General features: G+C 46.9%; 1 protein-coding gene across 3 annotated transcripts in view; it reads right to left on the reverse strand.

Moving 5' to 3' along the window:
• Positions 1-17,077, reverse strand: part of FPGS (folylpolyglutamate synthase) — a 1,649,361-nt gene that overhangs the window by 825,073 nt on the left and 807,211 nt on the right. For all 3 annotated transcript variants that reach the window (XM_044058278.1, XM_044058279.1, XM_044058280.1), the window contains exon 9: positions 16,007-16,084. In XM_044058278.1, the coding sequence (XP_043914213.1) occupies positions 16,007-16,084 (78 nt within the window). The remainder of the gene's footprint in view (positions 1-16,006; positions 16,085-17,077) is intronic.

The raw sequence follows: 17,077 nt of genomic DNA on the forward strand, positions 1-17,077 counted from the left end.
TGTCTACGTATAATGGCCCCTGTCATAGCTGCCCTACATGAAGCTTCCAATGCATCATAACCACACTGAAGAAAATGATTGCTAACCTGTTGAGTGTTATGAACCAAATCCTGCAATGCCTTTCTATCTATAGGCTCAGGAGAGGCTAACTTTTTCTGCAAATCATGCATTAAGTAATCCTGGTACTGAAACATATGAAAAAGACAGTTAAGTGACCTCATGGCAAGGGTGGAAGAGGTATAAACTTTTTTGCCCCAAATCTCCAGGGACCTAGATTCCCTGTCCGCGGGCAAAGGGTTTTTGGCCGAGGAAGTAGCCACTCCTTTGGGCCCCTGAGAAATAGTTTCTAGATCCACAGAGTGGGCCTTAAAGAGATGCTTATGAGTTTCAGGAACCCTGTAATATGTCTGGCTTGACAGGAGCAGGAGGGAGAGAATCAGGGGAAGCACTGGAGTCTGAGTATACATCATCCAAGACATCCAACACTGCAGGAATAGCTAATGGTCTGTGCTGGGGTAACTTAAGGAAGGTACGTAGCCTTTTCCTGGAGTCAGAGAATTCCTGACCCTGCCACTGAAAATGTTCTCTCATGGAGTGGAGAACTTCTCCGAAAGAAATATCCTCTGGAGGAGAGGCAGAAGGAATTGATTCCTCAGCATCAGAGTCCTTGTAGGCCTGGAAGGATTCTTCCTGGGTATCTGAGTGCTCTGAATCCCTAGAGGCTTCATCTGAAGAGAGGGTATCTGTCTGCTCAGTCCTAGGCCTTTTATCTGCAGGCGGCTGAGAACCTCTGTCTGGATGCGACTGAGAACCTCTGATTAGAGAGATTAGATCTGCAGCTAGAGTCATGATTTGTTTATCAGAAGAGGGGCCCTGGGAAAAAGATTTAGGAGGATGGGCCTTAGCCTGGCTGGCAGCCTTAGCACGTGTGTAGGCCTTGATGGACATGGAGACCGGAGGCCTGGCTGCCCCACGTGCAGGAGTAAATTTATCCACTGGTATGGTGTCAGGTAAATCTTGAGCTTCGGTTTCGGGAGGAAAATCAACAACCGGCACCGGGGAAACCTCCGGGACCGAAGTATGCGGTAAAGCGGTGTCGTCGGCCTGGAGCGGTTGAATTACCGCCTCCGAAGGGACCGATGCACTTGTGGAAGGCTTAGGCGTTGTATTGGTGGACGATGCAGGCCGAGGATGTCGGTCCCGGTCCTTACGTTTTTTGGAAATATGTGCTGTCGGTTGTTCCGACGGCATGATATAAGCGTAATTTTCACCAAAAAAGTCTTCGGCAAATTCTGCCCGGTGCCTGAGTGTGAGCTTATTAAAGCAAGCACAGGCAGCACAGGCCGAGACATCGTGGTCTGGGCCCAGGCAGGGAAGGCAGTAAGAATGGAAGTCCTTATGAGGTATTTGTTTACCACAAGACAAACAATTATTAACCTTTTCAATTTTTTCTGACATCGGCTGAGGCAAGAAAAATGTTCCCCAACGGGGTACTTAGCTTTTTGATGACTTCGGTAACTGAAAACACAGGAGCTGACCGACCGGCACTTGCGAACTGCTTCTGCTTCGGGCACCGCGCGGCAAGAAAGACTGGAGAAGATGGCGTCGGCGGATGCCTTTATACCCCAGCCGCTCTGATGTCGGGGAGGAGGCGACATTGGCCGACGCCAGACCCAGACTTTGGAATGCGGCTGACCGAAGGGCTGCCTGAGGCAGGACAACCCATATGTCAGGACTGCAGTTGCATTCTTGAAGGACATCTGCTTCTGCCACAGCACGGCAAGAAAGACTGACGTAATGCCGTTGGCTGCATGTTTTATACCCCTGACAACCTGACGTCATGGAAAAAGGGATAGCAACCAACTGAGGACCCAATACTTTGTTAATCAGGCCGATTGAGGGCTACCTGCAAGCAGATAACCCAAATGTAATGAATGCAACAGTGACACATGAAGAACATCTGATAGTGCATGGAGCCTGCCCTGAAGCGTAGGCATTTCCTGCAAGATTCCCTTATTGGAATGTGCCGGTAAGTTTCCTTTAAGTCTAAGGTTGCCAACCAGGCATCTCTGCCTAGCATAGGAAGCAGCTGTTGAAGAGTTAGCATTTTGAATTTTGGGATTACCAAAAAGGTGTTTAGAATAGAGAGATCCAGGATAGTACACCAGGAGCTTTCTTTTCTGGGTACCAGGAAAAGTCTTGAATAAAAACCCTGTCCCCTTTCTTCTGCTGGGACAGGTTGGAATAGTCCTGATTCTTAGAAGAGAGAAAACTGCTGTTGAGCCTCTGCCCACTGATTTGAGGGTATGTCTGGCCAACCATTTGGGGTTGGTAGGGTGTAGAAGTGGAATCGGTATCCCTGGAAAACTATACTTAAAACCCATTTGTCCTGGGTAATGAGTTCCCAGTTTTTTGCATGCAGGGCGAGCTTTCCTCCTAAGGGAGCAGGCAGTTGAGCTGGACTTGGAAGTGTTAAGGTTAAGTCATTGTAACATTTTTCTGTAGGGGGGTGTCTTACTACTTCCTGCTTTGAAGTGGGAACCCCCCACTGCTTAGGCCTGTGTGTAGCCTGAGACTGCAACCTAGGTGGTCTGCTGTTCCTGGGTTTGGACTGAGAAGGCCTGGAAGAGACTGGAAAGGGCCAATTATTTGATGGCCAATGCCTACTAAATGTGGGAGTCTGTACTTGCAGGAAATCTTTAACAGTTTGCATAGATTTAGCTTTTTCCTCCATCTTTTTGAGGACTTCTGCTTTGTTTCTAAACAGGTGGTCTTGGTTTAAGGGAGCATCCAGTAATTTAGCTTTAACATGATCTGGCAAGTTTTGCTCCTTAAGCCAAGCATGCCTTCTAAATACAGACCCAGTGACAGCAGCTCTGCAAGATGCTTCTAAAGAGTCAAAACCACATTGCAAAGTATGTTTACCAGCTTGTTCAGCAGAATGCAATAAATCCTGCAATTCTTTATTTTCAGCGTAGTCAGGAATCAACATCATTTTCTGTTTAAGTAGTCCCATAATATGCTGCTGATACTTTAACATATGAAACTGGCAGTTTAAAGCCCTAATGACCAAAGTAGCAGAAGTGTATACCCTTCTTACCCAATCTGTCCAAGGCTCTAGAATCTCTATCAGAAGGGGTAGGATTTTTGGCAGCAGTAGCCTTAATGCCTTTTGGTCCTTGGGAAATGGTCTCTGGATCCACAGTAGGATTCTTGAACAGGAACTTGTGAGAGTCAGGTACTCTAATACCTCTCAGGTTTTCTGGGAGCTGGAGGTAAAGTCCCTGGGGAAAGGCTAGATTTCAAGAAAGCATCATCTACAATGTCCAGAACAGGAGGGATAGCTAAAGGCCTGTGTTGAGGAAGGAGTAAGAATTCCCCAAGCCACTTTTTGGAGTCGGAGTAATCATGGCTTTGCCAGCGAAATGCTCCCTAAGAGTATGCAAGGTTTCACCAAAAGAAAAATCTTCTGGAGGGGAAGCAGAGGGAATGGAATCCTCTGCATCAGAATCCTCATAGGTAGACAAGGGCAAATCCTGGTCATCAGAAGGAACAGAAATATTAGATTCCTAATCAGAAGAATCAGAAGGAAATTCAGTTCTAGGTCTCTTAGGGGGGGAAAGCTGGCTTCCCCTAATTAATGTACTAAGGTCTTCGGCCATTCTAAGCATTTGTTTTTTAGGCATATGGGCCTGAGCATGTGGTTTGGATGTCGGTTTTCTAGGCATGGATCGAGTTTTAGGCCTGGATGAAGAAGATGGCGTTGGTTTAAAATGCAAGTCTGTAGGCTTGAATCCACCCTCAGAAACCGGTGCCTGCACAGCGGCTCCGAACCTATCCAAGGTAAAGACATCCGCAGGTTCCATAGCTGAAGAAGCATCTCGCGGCATACCGGACTTCGAATGGGTCTCGGTAGAGGCCTACGAATCTGAGGTTGGAGGTATCAGGGGCTGTGAAAGCACCTCACTGAGTACCGGCGGACTGGCGACTAGCTTAACGGAAGCGTCGTTGGCAGTTTTGGATCTATGCGGTCTGTCTCTGTCTTTATCTTTAAGTTTTTCCATAAGATCGGTAGTCGGATGGCTTAACGAAGCCATTTCAGAGTACGGATACCAACTACCAAAATAATTTGCTGCAAAGATAGCCTGACGAAGAATAGTTTGGGGGTTGAACAAGGCACAAAATCGACAGTGAGGGACGTTGTGGTCTGGGCCTAAGCAAGGAATGCAGTACGAATGAAAATCTTTATGAGGTATTTGCTTTCCACAGATGAGACAATTGTGAACTTTTACTGACATCGGTTGGAGCAAGAAAAAAAATCCCCAGCAGGGTACTTTGAAGACTTCGGTTCTGAAACTCGAAAACAAAAATTTCAGGAGTTGGCCGACCGGCACTTGCGAACTGCTTCTGCTTCAGGCATCGCACGGCAAGAAAGACTGATGTAATGGCGTCAGCTGCACGTTTTATATCCCTGATGACCTGACGTCATGGAAGAAGAGACAGCATCTGCCGCAGGAATCCAAGACTCTGGTATTCAGGCCGGCTGAGGGCTACCTGCAGGCAGATAACCCAAATGTGATGACTGCAACAGTGAAACACGAAGAACATCCACTGGATCTGAAGAAATTAGAAGTTATGTACTTACCATAACGTTCCATCTGAGTAGGTGGATTCATTTGTCTGCAACCTGTGGGTCATGGATCCGATATCGGATCCGAACCGGCATGATTATCCAGCTATGGATCTGAGCTCTTAGCTCCTCCCCTCACCCATAATGCCCTGCTCTCCCTACATGACCTCAGATCGAGTTTGCCCTGAATCAAAATACCCTGGAAGGGGTAACACGTAATATGCAAGAAACTGACAAGGCCAGGGGGATAGGAGGGCAAAATGGTTGCAGACAAATGAATCCACCTACTCAGATGGAACGTTATGGTAAGTACATAACTTCTAAATCTGAAGTAGGAGATTCATTTGTCTGCAACCTGTGGGAGAGAGTCCCCAGCTACCTGAATCTTGGGCGGACGTCATGGAAGGATATTCCGGAGCACTGCGGAGCCAAAGGATGCTCTACCTCTAGATGTGATATCCAGCTTGTAATGAGAAATAAAGGTATGAGATGAAGCCCAAGTGGCTCCTGAACAAATGTCATCCAGAGGAATCCTAGCCTTAAAGGCCGCTGAGGTAGAAACTGACCGGGTCGAATGGGCATGGACTCCCTCCGGTGCAGGCCTCCCAGAAGCCTGATAAGCTAAAAGGATACACTGCGAAATCCAGCGTGACAAGGAGACTTTGGAAATAGGCTTACCCAGATTGAATTTGGCAAAGGAAATGAGCAACTGGTCGGATTGCCTATGGCCAGCTGTCCTGTTAAGAAAAAAACAAAGCTGCCTGTGAACATCCAAGGAATGCAGCTTGTATTCACCATTGTTTTGATATTTAGGAAAGAAGACAGGGAGGTTAATGGACTGATTAATGTTTGCTTCTGAAGCTACCTTAGGAAGAAATGAGGGATTGGTCCTGAGGTATACGCGGTCTGGATGGAAGATCAAGTAAGGAGGCTTCATGGATAAGGCTTGAAGTTCCGAAACTCTTTTGGCCGATGTGATGGCTACTAAAAAAGCAGTCTTGCGGGATAAAAATTTAAGATCTACTGTAGCCGCAGGTTCGAAGGGGGGAGCGGTCAAGGCCTGAAGAACCAAAGAAAGATCCCATGGAGGAACCGCTTGCTTAATAGGGGGTCTAAGGAGAAAGGTGCCTTTTAGGAAGATTTTACACAATTTGGCAGACATAAGAGGTCCAGAGTCATGACCAACATGATAATGAGAAATGGCCGCGAGCTGCACTTTGACCATGGAACTACTGGCGCCATCATTAAAAAGAGTGGTTAGGAAGTCTAGCACTAGAGGAAGGGGAACGGTAAAGGGATCTAGACCTTGCCGCTCCGCCCAAATGGAGAATCGTTTCCATTTACTGCGGTAAACTTTCCTGGTAGATGGTTTATGAGCCCCCACCAGGATGGCCTTAACGGGGGACGAGATACCGTGAGTCCTAATTAGGAGTGGAACTGGAGCAGCCAAGCAGTCAGCTTCAGGTTGTCCAGATTCGGAGTTGGTAGGTTCGATGGGTGCGATATCAGATCCGGAATGGGATCTAGAATCCAAGGTGGATTCACCGAGTGAGACCTTAGGTAAGGGAACCAGATCTGTCGAGGCCAGAATGGAGCAATGAGGATCATTCTGCACCCCAACCGAGAGGCTTTCTGAAGAACTTGGAGCATCAGAGGCAAAGGGGGGTAAGCATAAAGAAGACCGGGAGGCCAAGCATGCACCAGAGCGTCTCTCGGGAAATCCCCTGGAGGAGGGATTAGAGCGAAAAAACTGTCGCACTTGGTGTTTGAGGGAGACGCAAAAAGATCGCAACAAGGAGCTCCCCACCATGCGAAGATACGTTTCGCTACTTGAGCATTGAGAGACCACTCATACGGGGAGAGAATGGTGCGACTGAGCTTGTCCGCAAGGATGTTGGACCGACCTGGAATATGCGTTGCGATGAGAAAGCGGTTGGTGGAGATCGCCCATTCCCACACTCTCATGGCTTCTCGACATAAGGGATAAGACCTGGTTCCCCCCTGTTTGTTGATGTACCAGACTACCGACATGTTGTCTGACTGAATCGCAATTGTTCCCAGGGGAAGAAAGGCCTGAAGTGCTCGCAACGTCAAGAGCACTGCTCTCATCTCTAGAACATTGATATGCAGGGAGGTCTCCGAGTCGCTCCACGTGCCTTGGACTGTCCTGCCTGCAAAATGCCCCCGCACCCGAGGCGGGAGGCGTCCGTGGTCACCGTGGCAAGAGGAGGAGAAGCACAAAAGGGGCGGCCTCCATGGAGATCCTGCGAATGGAGCCACCACAAGAGGGACCGCTTGCAAGCCATGCTGATCGCGATGGGATGATGCATAGGTAGAGCAAGGTAAGACCACTGAACTTGAAGTGTCCACTGAAGGACCCGCATGTTGAATCTGGCGAGTGGAAGAAGAGATATTGCTGCCGCTATAGACCCTAGAGCCCTCAGGACCAATTCCGCCGGAATAGAGCTGGAGTGGAGGATGGCCCGCACCTGAAGTCTCAGATTCTGAACTCTGTCGGCTGTGAGGAAGGCTCTTAACTCCCTCGTGTCTAATCTGGCACCTATAAAATCTAACAACTGAGAAGGGACCAGATTGGATTTTGCTACATTTATCGTGATGCCCAGGCGGGGAGCTAGATGAAGAAAGGAGTCTCGCGCCAATTATAGTAGATGCCTTGTTGGGGCGGTAAGAAGCCAGTCTTCCAGGTACGGGAAGACCTGCACCCCGTGAAGCCTCAGGTGGGCCGCAACTACTGCTAATACTTTGGTGAACACCCTGGGGGCTGTGGTGAGACCAAAGGGAAGGACCCTGAACTGGTAGTGACTGGCTCCCAGCCGGAAGCGAAGAAACCTCCTGGAACGTCTGTCCATTAGTATGTGGTAGTACGCATGCTTGAGGTCTATAGAGCACATCCAGTGATTCTATCCCAGAAGGGGGAGGATGGGTTACAAGGTGACCATCCGGAACTTCTCTTTGGGAACAGCCAGGTTTAACAGGGACAGGTCTAAAATAGGTCTTAGGTCCCCCGTCTTTTTTGGCACTAAAAAGAACCTGGAGTAGAACCCTGATCCGATCTGGTCTGGGGGGACGGGCTGGATGGCTCTTTTTCCCAGCAGATGGCCAATTTCTGCCGAAGCGGCCTCCCACTGACCGGGTGGAACGTCGGGGAGGGATTTTAATTTTGGAATGTGATGAAAGGGGATCTTGTATCCTCTGGATATAATGCGGAGGACACAGTGGTCTGATGTTATGGACTCCCATGCCGCTAGGTGCTCCAAAAAACGTCCCCCGACTGCCTCCAGAGTGGAGCAGTCGGGCAACCCCTCAGGGCTGCTGTGCGGGCCGTTCAGAGAAAGGTTCTCTGGACCCGAAATTCCTGGGAGCCCCTCTGCCCCTGGGGCGGCATCCTCCCTGTCCTCCTCTGCCACGGAAGGACTGGTTGTCCGGAGCGGGTTGGGATTGCTGCGACTTCCGGAACCACATCTTCTTCTGGCCCTTTTGGTTCCTAGAGTAGGCCGTCTGGGGCACAGAGAAGTGGATTCCGACGGCAGACAGCATCTTCCCGTCCTTTTCGCTCTGGGTCAAGGTGTCGCAAACTGTTTTGCCAAAAAGGGCAGAACCATCAAAGGGGGCGTTCGCGAAGGACGCCTTGAAGGGCTCCGTGAAATCGCAATGACGGAGCCAGGCCTGGCGTCTAGTAACTAGGCCTACTCCTGCAGCTCTAGCGGCTCCCTCAGTAGCATGGGACAGCAACCGCATAGAGGTATTTGTCACGGATCGGAGAGTGGCCATACGGGTGGAGTGCAAAAGTTTGTCCTCCTCCGACATGGACTCTGGGGGGGATGCAGCGTATTCTTTAATCAGATCGCGCTGCATCCTGGTAACATGTGCCAAGTAGTTGAGCGCCCTCACTGAGAAAGTCGCAGAACTAAACATTCGCTTCCCCAAGTGGTCCATCATCCGAGACTCCTTACTCGGTGGATGGACTGAAGGACTCTCCTGTGCGAGTTCCTTCTTGGTGGCTGCTGCCGTCAACATGGCATCTACCGGAGGCCCCTTACTCCAATGGGCACGGTCTGCAGGGGGGCTAAGGATTCTGTCTGGCCTTTTGGGGATTGGCTCCACAGTGTCCAGTTCCTTCCACGCCCTGGTGGTAATAAGGTTCACCAGGGGGTCGGTAGAAGGGCACGCTTCGAATGCCTCCAAGAACAAGGACTCGTCCGAGGAAGACTTGGGGGCAGACCACCCACCCCTTATGCGAAGCATTTCCATGATGTCTCCAAAGGAGACATCCTCGGGGGGTGATCTTGGGGAGCCTTCCCCTTCCTCCAAATCCTTGTCTTCAGTTAAAGACTCGGGGGAGTCTATGTGCCTCCTTTTACATGTATGCTTGCGAGGAGCTTCCTCGGGGGGGGGCTGTCCGAGGAGCCCTCACAAGCAGTGTCTTGTTCCAAAGGAACAGCTTGGGGCACTGAAGCGGGCTGTCCCAGTGGCCGGATGGTGGAAGCCTGACCCAGTGCAGATGGAGCGCGGGACGGAGCTGAAGCAAGTGCCGGGGGTCCGGAAGCCCTCAACAGAGCCCTCTCCACTACATCAAAAGCCGAGGGGGAGCCAGCCCCGACCAAAGGATCTGAAAGTCGGCTCCCCCTCGGATCCGAAGAGTGGATCGGAGCCGGCCCCGAGACACTCGGATCCGAGGGACCAGTGCGCTGCGACACAGACGGTGCCGAAGGCACACTGAGTCCCCCGGATCCGAAGCTCAGAGCCAGACTCCGAAAGGTCTGATCCGAAACACTCGAGGGCAGGGTCGGATCCGAAGTACCTAGTACTATCAGCACCGACCCACCCCCGGCTCCGAACGCTCCGAACCTGGGTAGCGGGTTGGAGAAGGAGCTATAGGCTTGAAAAATGGGGTTGAGCTCCCCCCCAGACGGGGGGTAGGCAGGAGCACTCCCATCTGCATCTGGGCCTGGATGAACCTTCTCATCAACCGGTCCAGATCGGCGTTGGAAAGGCTATACGTTGTTCTCGAAGAGGCTACCGGGGTAGGCCTTGAATGCCTCCTCGATAGCCTCGACGGAGATCGGGTCTCCTCCTCCTCAGGCCCCGGTGAAAAGCAGACCGGAGCCGAGGGGGGGGGAGCCAGCAGCCAAGGAGGCCAGAGGAGAAGCCCGCTTAGCTGGCGGGGCCGAGACGGAGGTCTCGGCCCGCCGCTTGTGGTGCTTCTCTCTCTGGTCCTTTTTTCTTGCCTCTCTCTCCTCCAACCTAGCAGCGGGAGGTTGAGTCCCAGGTGGAGGAGGGGGAGCAGGCGAGGAGGGAACCGAGGCCACGGTACCCACCACAGGAGCGGGAGCCGAAGCCGAGTCCGGGGGTAGAAGTCCCGCCAGGACTAGCTTCGACCTCCGCTCCTTCAATGCCCTGGGGTTGAACCCTGCACAAATGGAACATCCAGAAGTGAGGTGTTCAACCCCAAGGCATCGAACGCACTGAGTGTGGCCATCAGCAGGGGAAAGCTTATGGCCACACTCGGAGCACTTGAAAAATATTGCCTTAGGGGCTTCTGACATAATAAAGTCTTTTTTTTTTTTTTTTTACCAAAAAAACAAAGACAAAAACTAGTGCTACACAAGCACACACACAAGGCCCCAAACAATACAAACACACAGAAACTCCGACCAGCGAGGGGAGGTATAAACTTAAAGTTTAAAAAATTAAAAATTTTAAACTGAAACTATCACAAGATAATAGGGAACCTAACACAATCACTCAAAACTCACAACAATTTAAGAAAATAAAGCTTTCTTTAGGTTTAAATAACACTTAGCTGAAGAGCTCAAGATCCACGACCTGGTTACCAGCGCGGCAAACTAGATCTGAGGTCATGTAGGGAGAGCAGGGCATTATGGGTGAGGGGAGGAGCTAAGAGCTCGGATCCATAGCTGGATAATCATGCCGGTTCGGATCCGATATCGGATCCATGACCCACAGGTTGCAGACAAATGAATCTCCTACTTCAGATCAACTGATCCCCTCAGCACTGGAACAGTGGGCTCTGATCCAGAGGTATGAGCCAAACTCATCCGAGCCGAGGCCCCGAGAGGCAAAGTCAGGACTAGAAGGTCAATCTGACTATCCTCCCTAGATCCGACCAGTTAGTGTTGGCTCCTAGACTCCTCAACAGACACCGAGGAAGTCTGAGTAAATGGAACAGGTGGCACTGGAGCAGACGTCCGCTCCGAAGGCTCCAAAATCATGAGGTCGAACTCCAACGGACCGGTATGGCTCGGTACAGGAAAAGAAGTAGATAGAATAACAGTTTTTAGTTCAGAAACAACTTTGGTTGGAGCTGATAAAAATTTAGCAAACACCGTGCCTGCAGCAGCTTCTGCACCACATGATCCACATTCAAATCGGAGAGGCTAATTGAGGACTGAGATGAATGTATGTAGGGTGGTACCGACTGAAGGATAGGTGATTTAAGTACTTCGAAGACCGGTTCCCGGACTGGGGACCGGCTCTGAAAGGACAGGACGCTCGGCTCCGAATGGTGTGGAGCCAACGTCGATGGTTTCTTAGATTTTGACGAGTCAGATGAAGAAGCCTTAGAGGACTTGGAAGACTGGCTAGTTTTATCCTGGTCGCTCAGAGCTTCCTGAAAAGAAGATTTTAGAAGTCCTCTATCAATCAATTTTCTTTTCTTTTCATGTTTCGGCTAGAAAAGGAATGGCAAATGGAGCAAATCTTTTGCAAGTGCAAGGCTCCGAGACAATAGACACAATTTGCATGACTATCAGTCATTAACATCTTTTGTCCACACTTTGGACATTTTTTAAACCCAGACTTGGGATGTTTATCTTTTTCTTGGTCAGTAATGAAACTATCCAACTGTACACCAGCAGACTTGTAATATCAAAGAAGAATACAGACACACACATTTTAGCAATTTTAAACTACATTAAGTAGCCCTTAAAAAACAAATGGGCTGTACATGAATAAATGTGAGCTAACTGTAAGTATATACACACACACACACACACACACACACACACACACACACACACACACACACACACACACACACAATATCTAATGTCTGCAAATGCTTATGAAACGCTACAAAGCTATATAAACTATCCTAATATCCTAACATCCTAATATCTTTATAAAGGCACACCAAAGAAGGGAAAGGGAATACTAAAGGCCTATAAAAAAAAGAAGGCCAAAGGGAGTATAAGAAACTGTCAGAAAAAGCTAACGTTCTAACAAGCTGTTAATATTTTAGAGTTTTAAAGTTATAACTATAAATATACAAGGAGAGAGAGAGAGAAAATAGTAAATCTTGAGAAAAAATATGTAATACTGGCCCGAGCTGTGCTAGGAAACCTCCAATTTGTTGCAGCGGAAAACTAGATCTGATGTAACTCAAGGTACATCATGGGATAGGGACTTGGCCTCGAGCTGTCTGAAGACCTCAAGCTTTGTAGTAGGCCGACTTAGAACAGAGGATCGTCTCCGAACCCATCTGTAAGAATGAACAGCGAGATAGAACAACTTCACATCAGTGGTTATAGCTTTGATCACAATACAGTGTGAATCTAATTTGACTATGTCAGGCACTGGTTGTACACAACAAATTAAGCAGTGTTCATTTGCCATACTCTAAGCACAGCACCAAAAATATTGCTTTTAGTGGTACAACTTTTAAGGTCCTCCTCAAGTCTTCACTAGAAGACAAAAAAACAGTACACTAGTTTAAAAATGTATAGTCTTGAAGATAAAGGGTGAAGAGATGAGTACACTAGTAATATTTTAGGCCAATGACAGAACCTTTCCAAGTCCAAAAGGTGCTCTTTCAAGAGTTCTTATGAGAATGAAAGAACTCAATTTGAAGATACTGAGTAAAAGGCTCAAGTGTTAAATGCCCAACCCCCCCCCCACACACACACAAATAGGGTGATGGGATACTGAAACATGCTTCTCGAAGAGAAGTACATTCTGAAGCAGAAACAAAATTCAAGGATATGTGTGGCAATCATAAAACAACTCTTGCGCTATGTTAAAAAATAAAAAAGGTGATTTAAAGCAGGCTCTACAACTTATACAGAAGATAATGAAATGGGCACAGTACGAGGGACAGGTGGCCCTTACCCACTGGAAGTCTAGGTTTCTATGTTTAGGACATGATATTTCTAAACACAGAAATCATTCCCAGAAGCACTGGTACCAGTCTGAAGTCCTATCAAAAGATAGGAAAGGACAAAAAGACTGAAGACAGCATGACATAAAAACACAGGGGAAGAAGGTCTGCTGCTTATTCATGTCAAACTTCTAACCAAAAACAGTTTAGAATGAACTTGGATTATATCAGAGCATGCATCAATTCAAACAGAAAAAAAAACATGCACCTAATGAACCTCTAAAATTAAGTAGCATCTAACTGTAAGTTCTCAAACCCAACAGATTCAAAAAGGCAATGTTCAACACCAGAACAGAGTTCCACAGAGAGGATGCAAAGTGGAAAATGCTACGGTCTCACCAACTTTAACTCTAATTTATTTAACAATTTGCTCTCCTCTATAAACTGGTCCTTCCTCTTCAGTCTACCACTAAATGATGCTGTTCTGAAATTTAATAGCATATTTCTAGATAGTCTTAATAACCTAGCTCCCCTCAGGAAAAAAAAAACAGAGTGAACCCCATTCCATGCACCTTCACTCACCCATTCCACCCGAGCCCTAATGCACAAAAGGGGAGGTTGCATGGAATAATTGGTTAAAAATGTCAATCCCCTAGTCAGCTTCAAACCTACAAACAACTTTGTAACCTAAAAGAACTATTACCTAAAACTACAAATTCACCAGGAAAAACAATTCTAAAACATTCTGGACAACCATTAAAAGAGTTCTATACTTACCATAACTTGGAATCCATGCTATCCAGTGTCATTCATCAAGGGTGGGTCTTGGATCAGACCTCTGAACCAAGCCGGCAACGTAGAGGTTTCCAAGATCCCTTGCTACCCACAACCCACAGATTGAGTTTGCTGGATAGAAAGAAAGAGGCAGTAAAATCTGCCTATGAAAAAGCTGCTAAGGAATACATCTCTTCGAAACTCTCAGTTCTTCAAAAGGAGGGGGAAGAAGGGTGGGAACATGATGAATAATGACACTGGATAGTACAGATTCCAAGTTATGGTAAGTACGTAACTCTTTACCTGATGCTATCTGTGCAATTATTGATCACGGATGGGTCAGAGTCCCCAGCTACTATGATCCCTGGGAGGTCTCAGGGAAGGATATGCTGGAGCACACAGGAACCAAAGGAAGCCCTGTTCCTAGACACCAAATCCAACTTATAATGCAAAACAAAGGTATGGGGGTTAGCCCAAGTAGCATCGATGCAGGTCTCATCGAAGGTAAGTTTTGCCAAGAAAGCAAAAGATGGCTACTGACCTAGTAGAGTGAGCTTTAACTGGTCCAGAAAGCTCCATGTGTCTGCTTTCATAAATGGAAGAAATACAGTGGTGAGTCAACAAGAAATAGATACCTTGGAAACTGCTTGACCTTTCCTAGCCTGACAGAAGGCAACAATGAGCTGATGTGACTTCCGAAAACTCTCAGTTCTCTTGAGGTAAAAACGTAACTGTCTATGGACATCCAGACAATGCAACTTACATTCCCCTTTATTAGAAAAATTGGGAAAGAACACAGGAAGCTGAACAGATTGGTTATGGCTAGCCTCCGAGTCTACTTTAGGGACAAATGAAGGACTGGCCCTGAGAGAGACCCTATCCTTATGGAACACCATCAAAGAGGGCTTAATGCAGACAGCCTGCAACTCAGAGACCCCCTCCTGGCCAAAGTAACAGCCATCAAGAATGTTGTCTTCCAAGACAGGAATTTGAGATCACAGGTCGCTGCAGGCTCAAAAGGCTTCTGCATCAAAAACTGCAACACCAGAGTGATATACCATGGAGGGGAGGGAGCCTTGACAAGAGGTCTGAGTAGAAAGAGTCCCTTTGATGAAGGCCTTACACAGCCTGGAAGAAAAAGTTGGACTTTCATTCAAATGGAAGTTGGAGACAGCCGCCAATTGGAGTTTAATTGTAGAGAAACTGTCCCCTTGTTGAAAAATAGAGGCGAAGAACAACAAAATGTTGGGGACAGAGGCTGAAAAGGCATCTAGATTGTGCTGTTTAAATCTCTTCCATTTACTGGAACACACCTTCTTGGTAGACATTTTTTGAGAGGCCAAAATAATGCTCTTCCGAAGTCTGGATTGGGATAGGATCACTGGAATTGGAGGAACCAAGTGGTCAGATGAAGAGACTGGATTGGGAAGAGGAAGCCCCCATGGATGGGAAATGAGATCCAGAATGGGATCTAATATCCAGGGAGGATATTTCAGATGAAACCAAAGGAGGGAAGACCGTGACAGCTGAAGCCAGAAGGGGGCAATGAGGGTGAGAAGAGATTTCAGGTGACTAGCTTTCTGTAAGACTTTGAGGATAAGTGGAATTGATGGATAAGCATATAGAAGTTCCGACGGACAATCGTGAACCAGATCATTCCTATGGGACTGCTCCATTGGGGGAATGAGGGCAAAGTAAAATATGTATATAAAAAAAAAAAAGAAAAAGAATTAAAAGACTTAGCTGACAGTAACGGCTGACGTCTTGTTGACAGAGCAGCAAACGAGATCTGAGGTAATGGAGAAAAGGGTGTAGTGGGTAGAGTCTTAGCTTAAGAGTTTTTTGCCTGGTGCGAGGTGTATAACGGCTGAGCCGGTTCCGAGGATTAGAACAGAGTCCCATTCATCAAGAATGAACCAAGATTGACATCAGATCATTAATTACACAAAGTGCAGTTAACAGAGTGCACAAACATGTAAAACAAATTAAAGATCACAGTAAAATGATACAACAAAGAGAAACAATGTGAAAAAGAAATGTGAGAAACACACTATGGAATTTTAACACTAGCAGCAGTCCTCTGAGATAAGTTATTTACTATGCAAACTCTATTTGCCTGTTTTGCATGATATCTCCAATCATGTTAGCTCATGGTATACTAATTCAAAGGTCATATGGCGGTCACTAAGTTCAACAGAAAAGGAAAACACAGGCTGAAGTTCAGCACAGCAGCATGACTGTCATATGCAAAGGCAAATTTCTAGAGTAATGGCATTTACACAATTCCACTTAAAAATGTCCCCATTATTTTTTCAACAAATATTCAGTGACTTATGAGCTAAAGCTACAACAAATAAAAAAGAAGGGGGGGGGTCAGCTGCTCCAGACAAACCCCAAAAACTGAATCAAAATGTACTGCCACTCAAAAATTACCCCCTGCTGTTCATCAAACACCTTGTATTTACCCCAATTTCACGAGCTCTATCCATGAGAACTGCTAGTGGGCTTGCCGGTTGCTGGACAGTAAATGCTGGCACACCAGGCTGTGAAAGAGAAAAAGAAAAGAATGTGTCTGGTATTAACAATTAATCTTCCATTAAAACACAACTTACGTACAAATAATAAAGTTAATAATGTATTTCTTGTAAGGTTACAAAAAAGAAGGAAGTTAATTTCACTTACAGGTCTCATATACTAAACAGAAGCAGAACATGAGGAAAGAGAAAAATATTTAAAAGAAAAGGAATATTAATGCATTTAATATAATTCTTAAATATTCACCTGCATCTTCACAAACTTTTGCAGTCTTGTAAGAGAAATTGTGAGATGAAGGGGCAAGTATCTTACACAAAGGGCACCATCTTTTTAAGAAAGCCAGGAATGGTTGCAGAAATGGTGTGCACTGAAATGACATTCTGCAGCTTTTCTTTTTTAACCAGCATCAGGAACAGTAGTAAGGGAAAAGAATAAGGGGGTGGGCAGTATAGTTATCAGAAATTAACAGCCAGTGAAAGAATAAACAAAAAGAAAAGTTTTCCTCCGGCTCCCTTTTTCAGGCACACACACCACTGTGACGTCTTCCAGCTACTCCCTACTTACTGGTAGTAACTACAGCTTTTAATCTGCAGATATTTCTTTTCAGGCACCTGCTTTCATTCCCAATTATTAGCAGGCCAGATCTCCTCACTAAAGTAAACAACCTCCCTTATAAGACCATGCCATTGGGTCGCCATACTCCTTAGGCTTACACCAGTCTGCCTCACATGCAACGGATCTTCTGTCACACTGCTTTCCTTTCCCAGGATAAGTGAACTGACCTTGGCCACTCATTCCCATCCCCCACTTGCCAGCTACTCACTGTCCACACAACCTAGCTGAAGGTATAATTCCATCCATCTGTCCCATACAGCTTTTCTTCTCTGGCAGTTTTAATGTACCTTAAGGAAAGCAAAGTTGTTTTATTACATATACAAAAGATGAGTGCTTTCACGTACTGCCAAGGTACGCTTCATCAGATCTCAAAAACATTCCCAAAA

Source organism: Protopterus annectens, chromosome 16.part0, assembly GCF_019279795.1.
Source record: "Protopterus annectens isolate FY-2018-M chromosome 16.part0, PAN1.0, whole genome shotgun sequence".
NCBI lineage: Eukaryota > Metazoa > Chordata > Ceratodontiformes > Protopteridae > Protopterus > Protopterus annectens.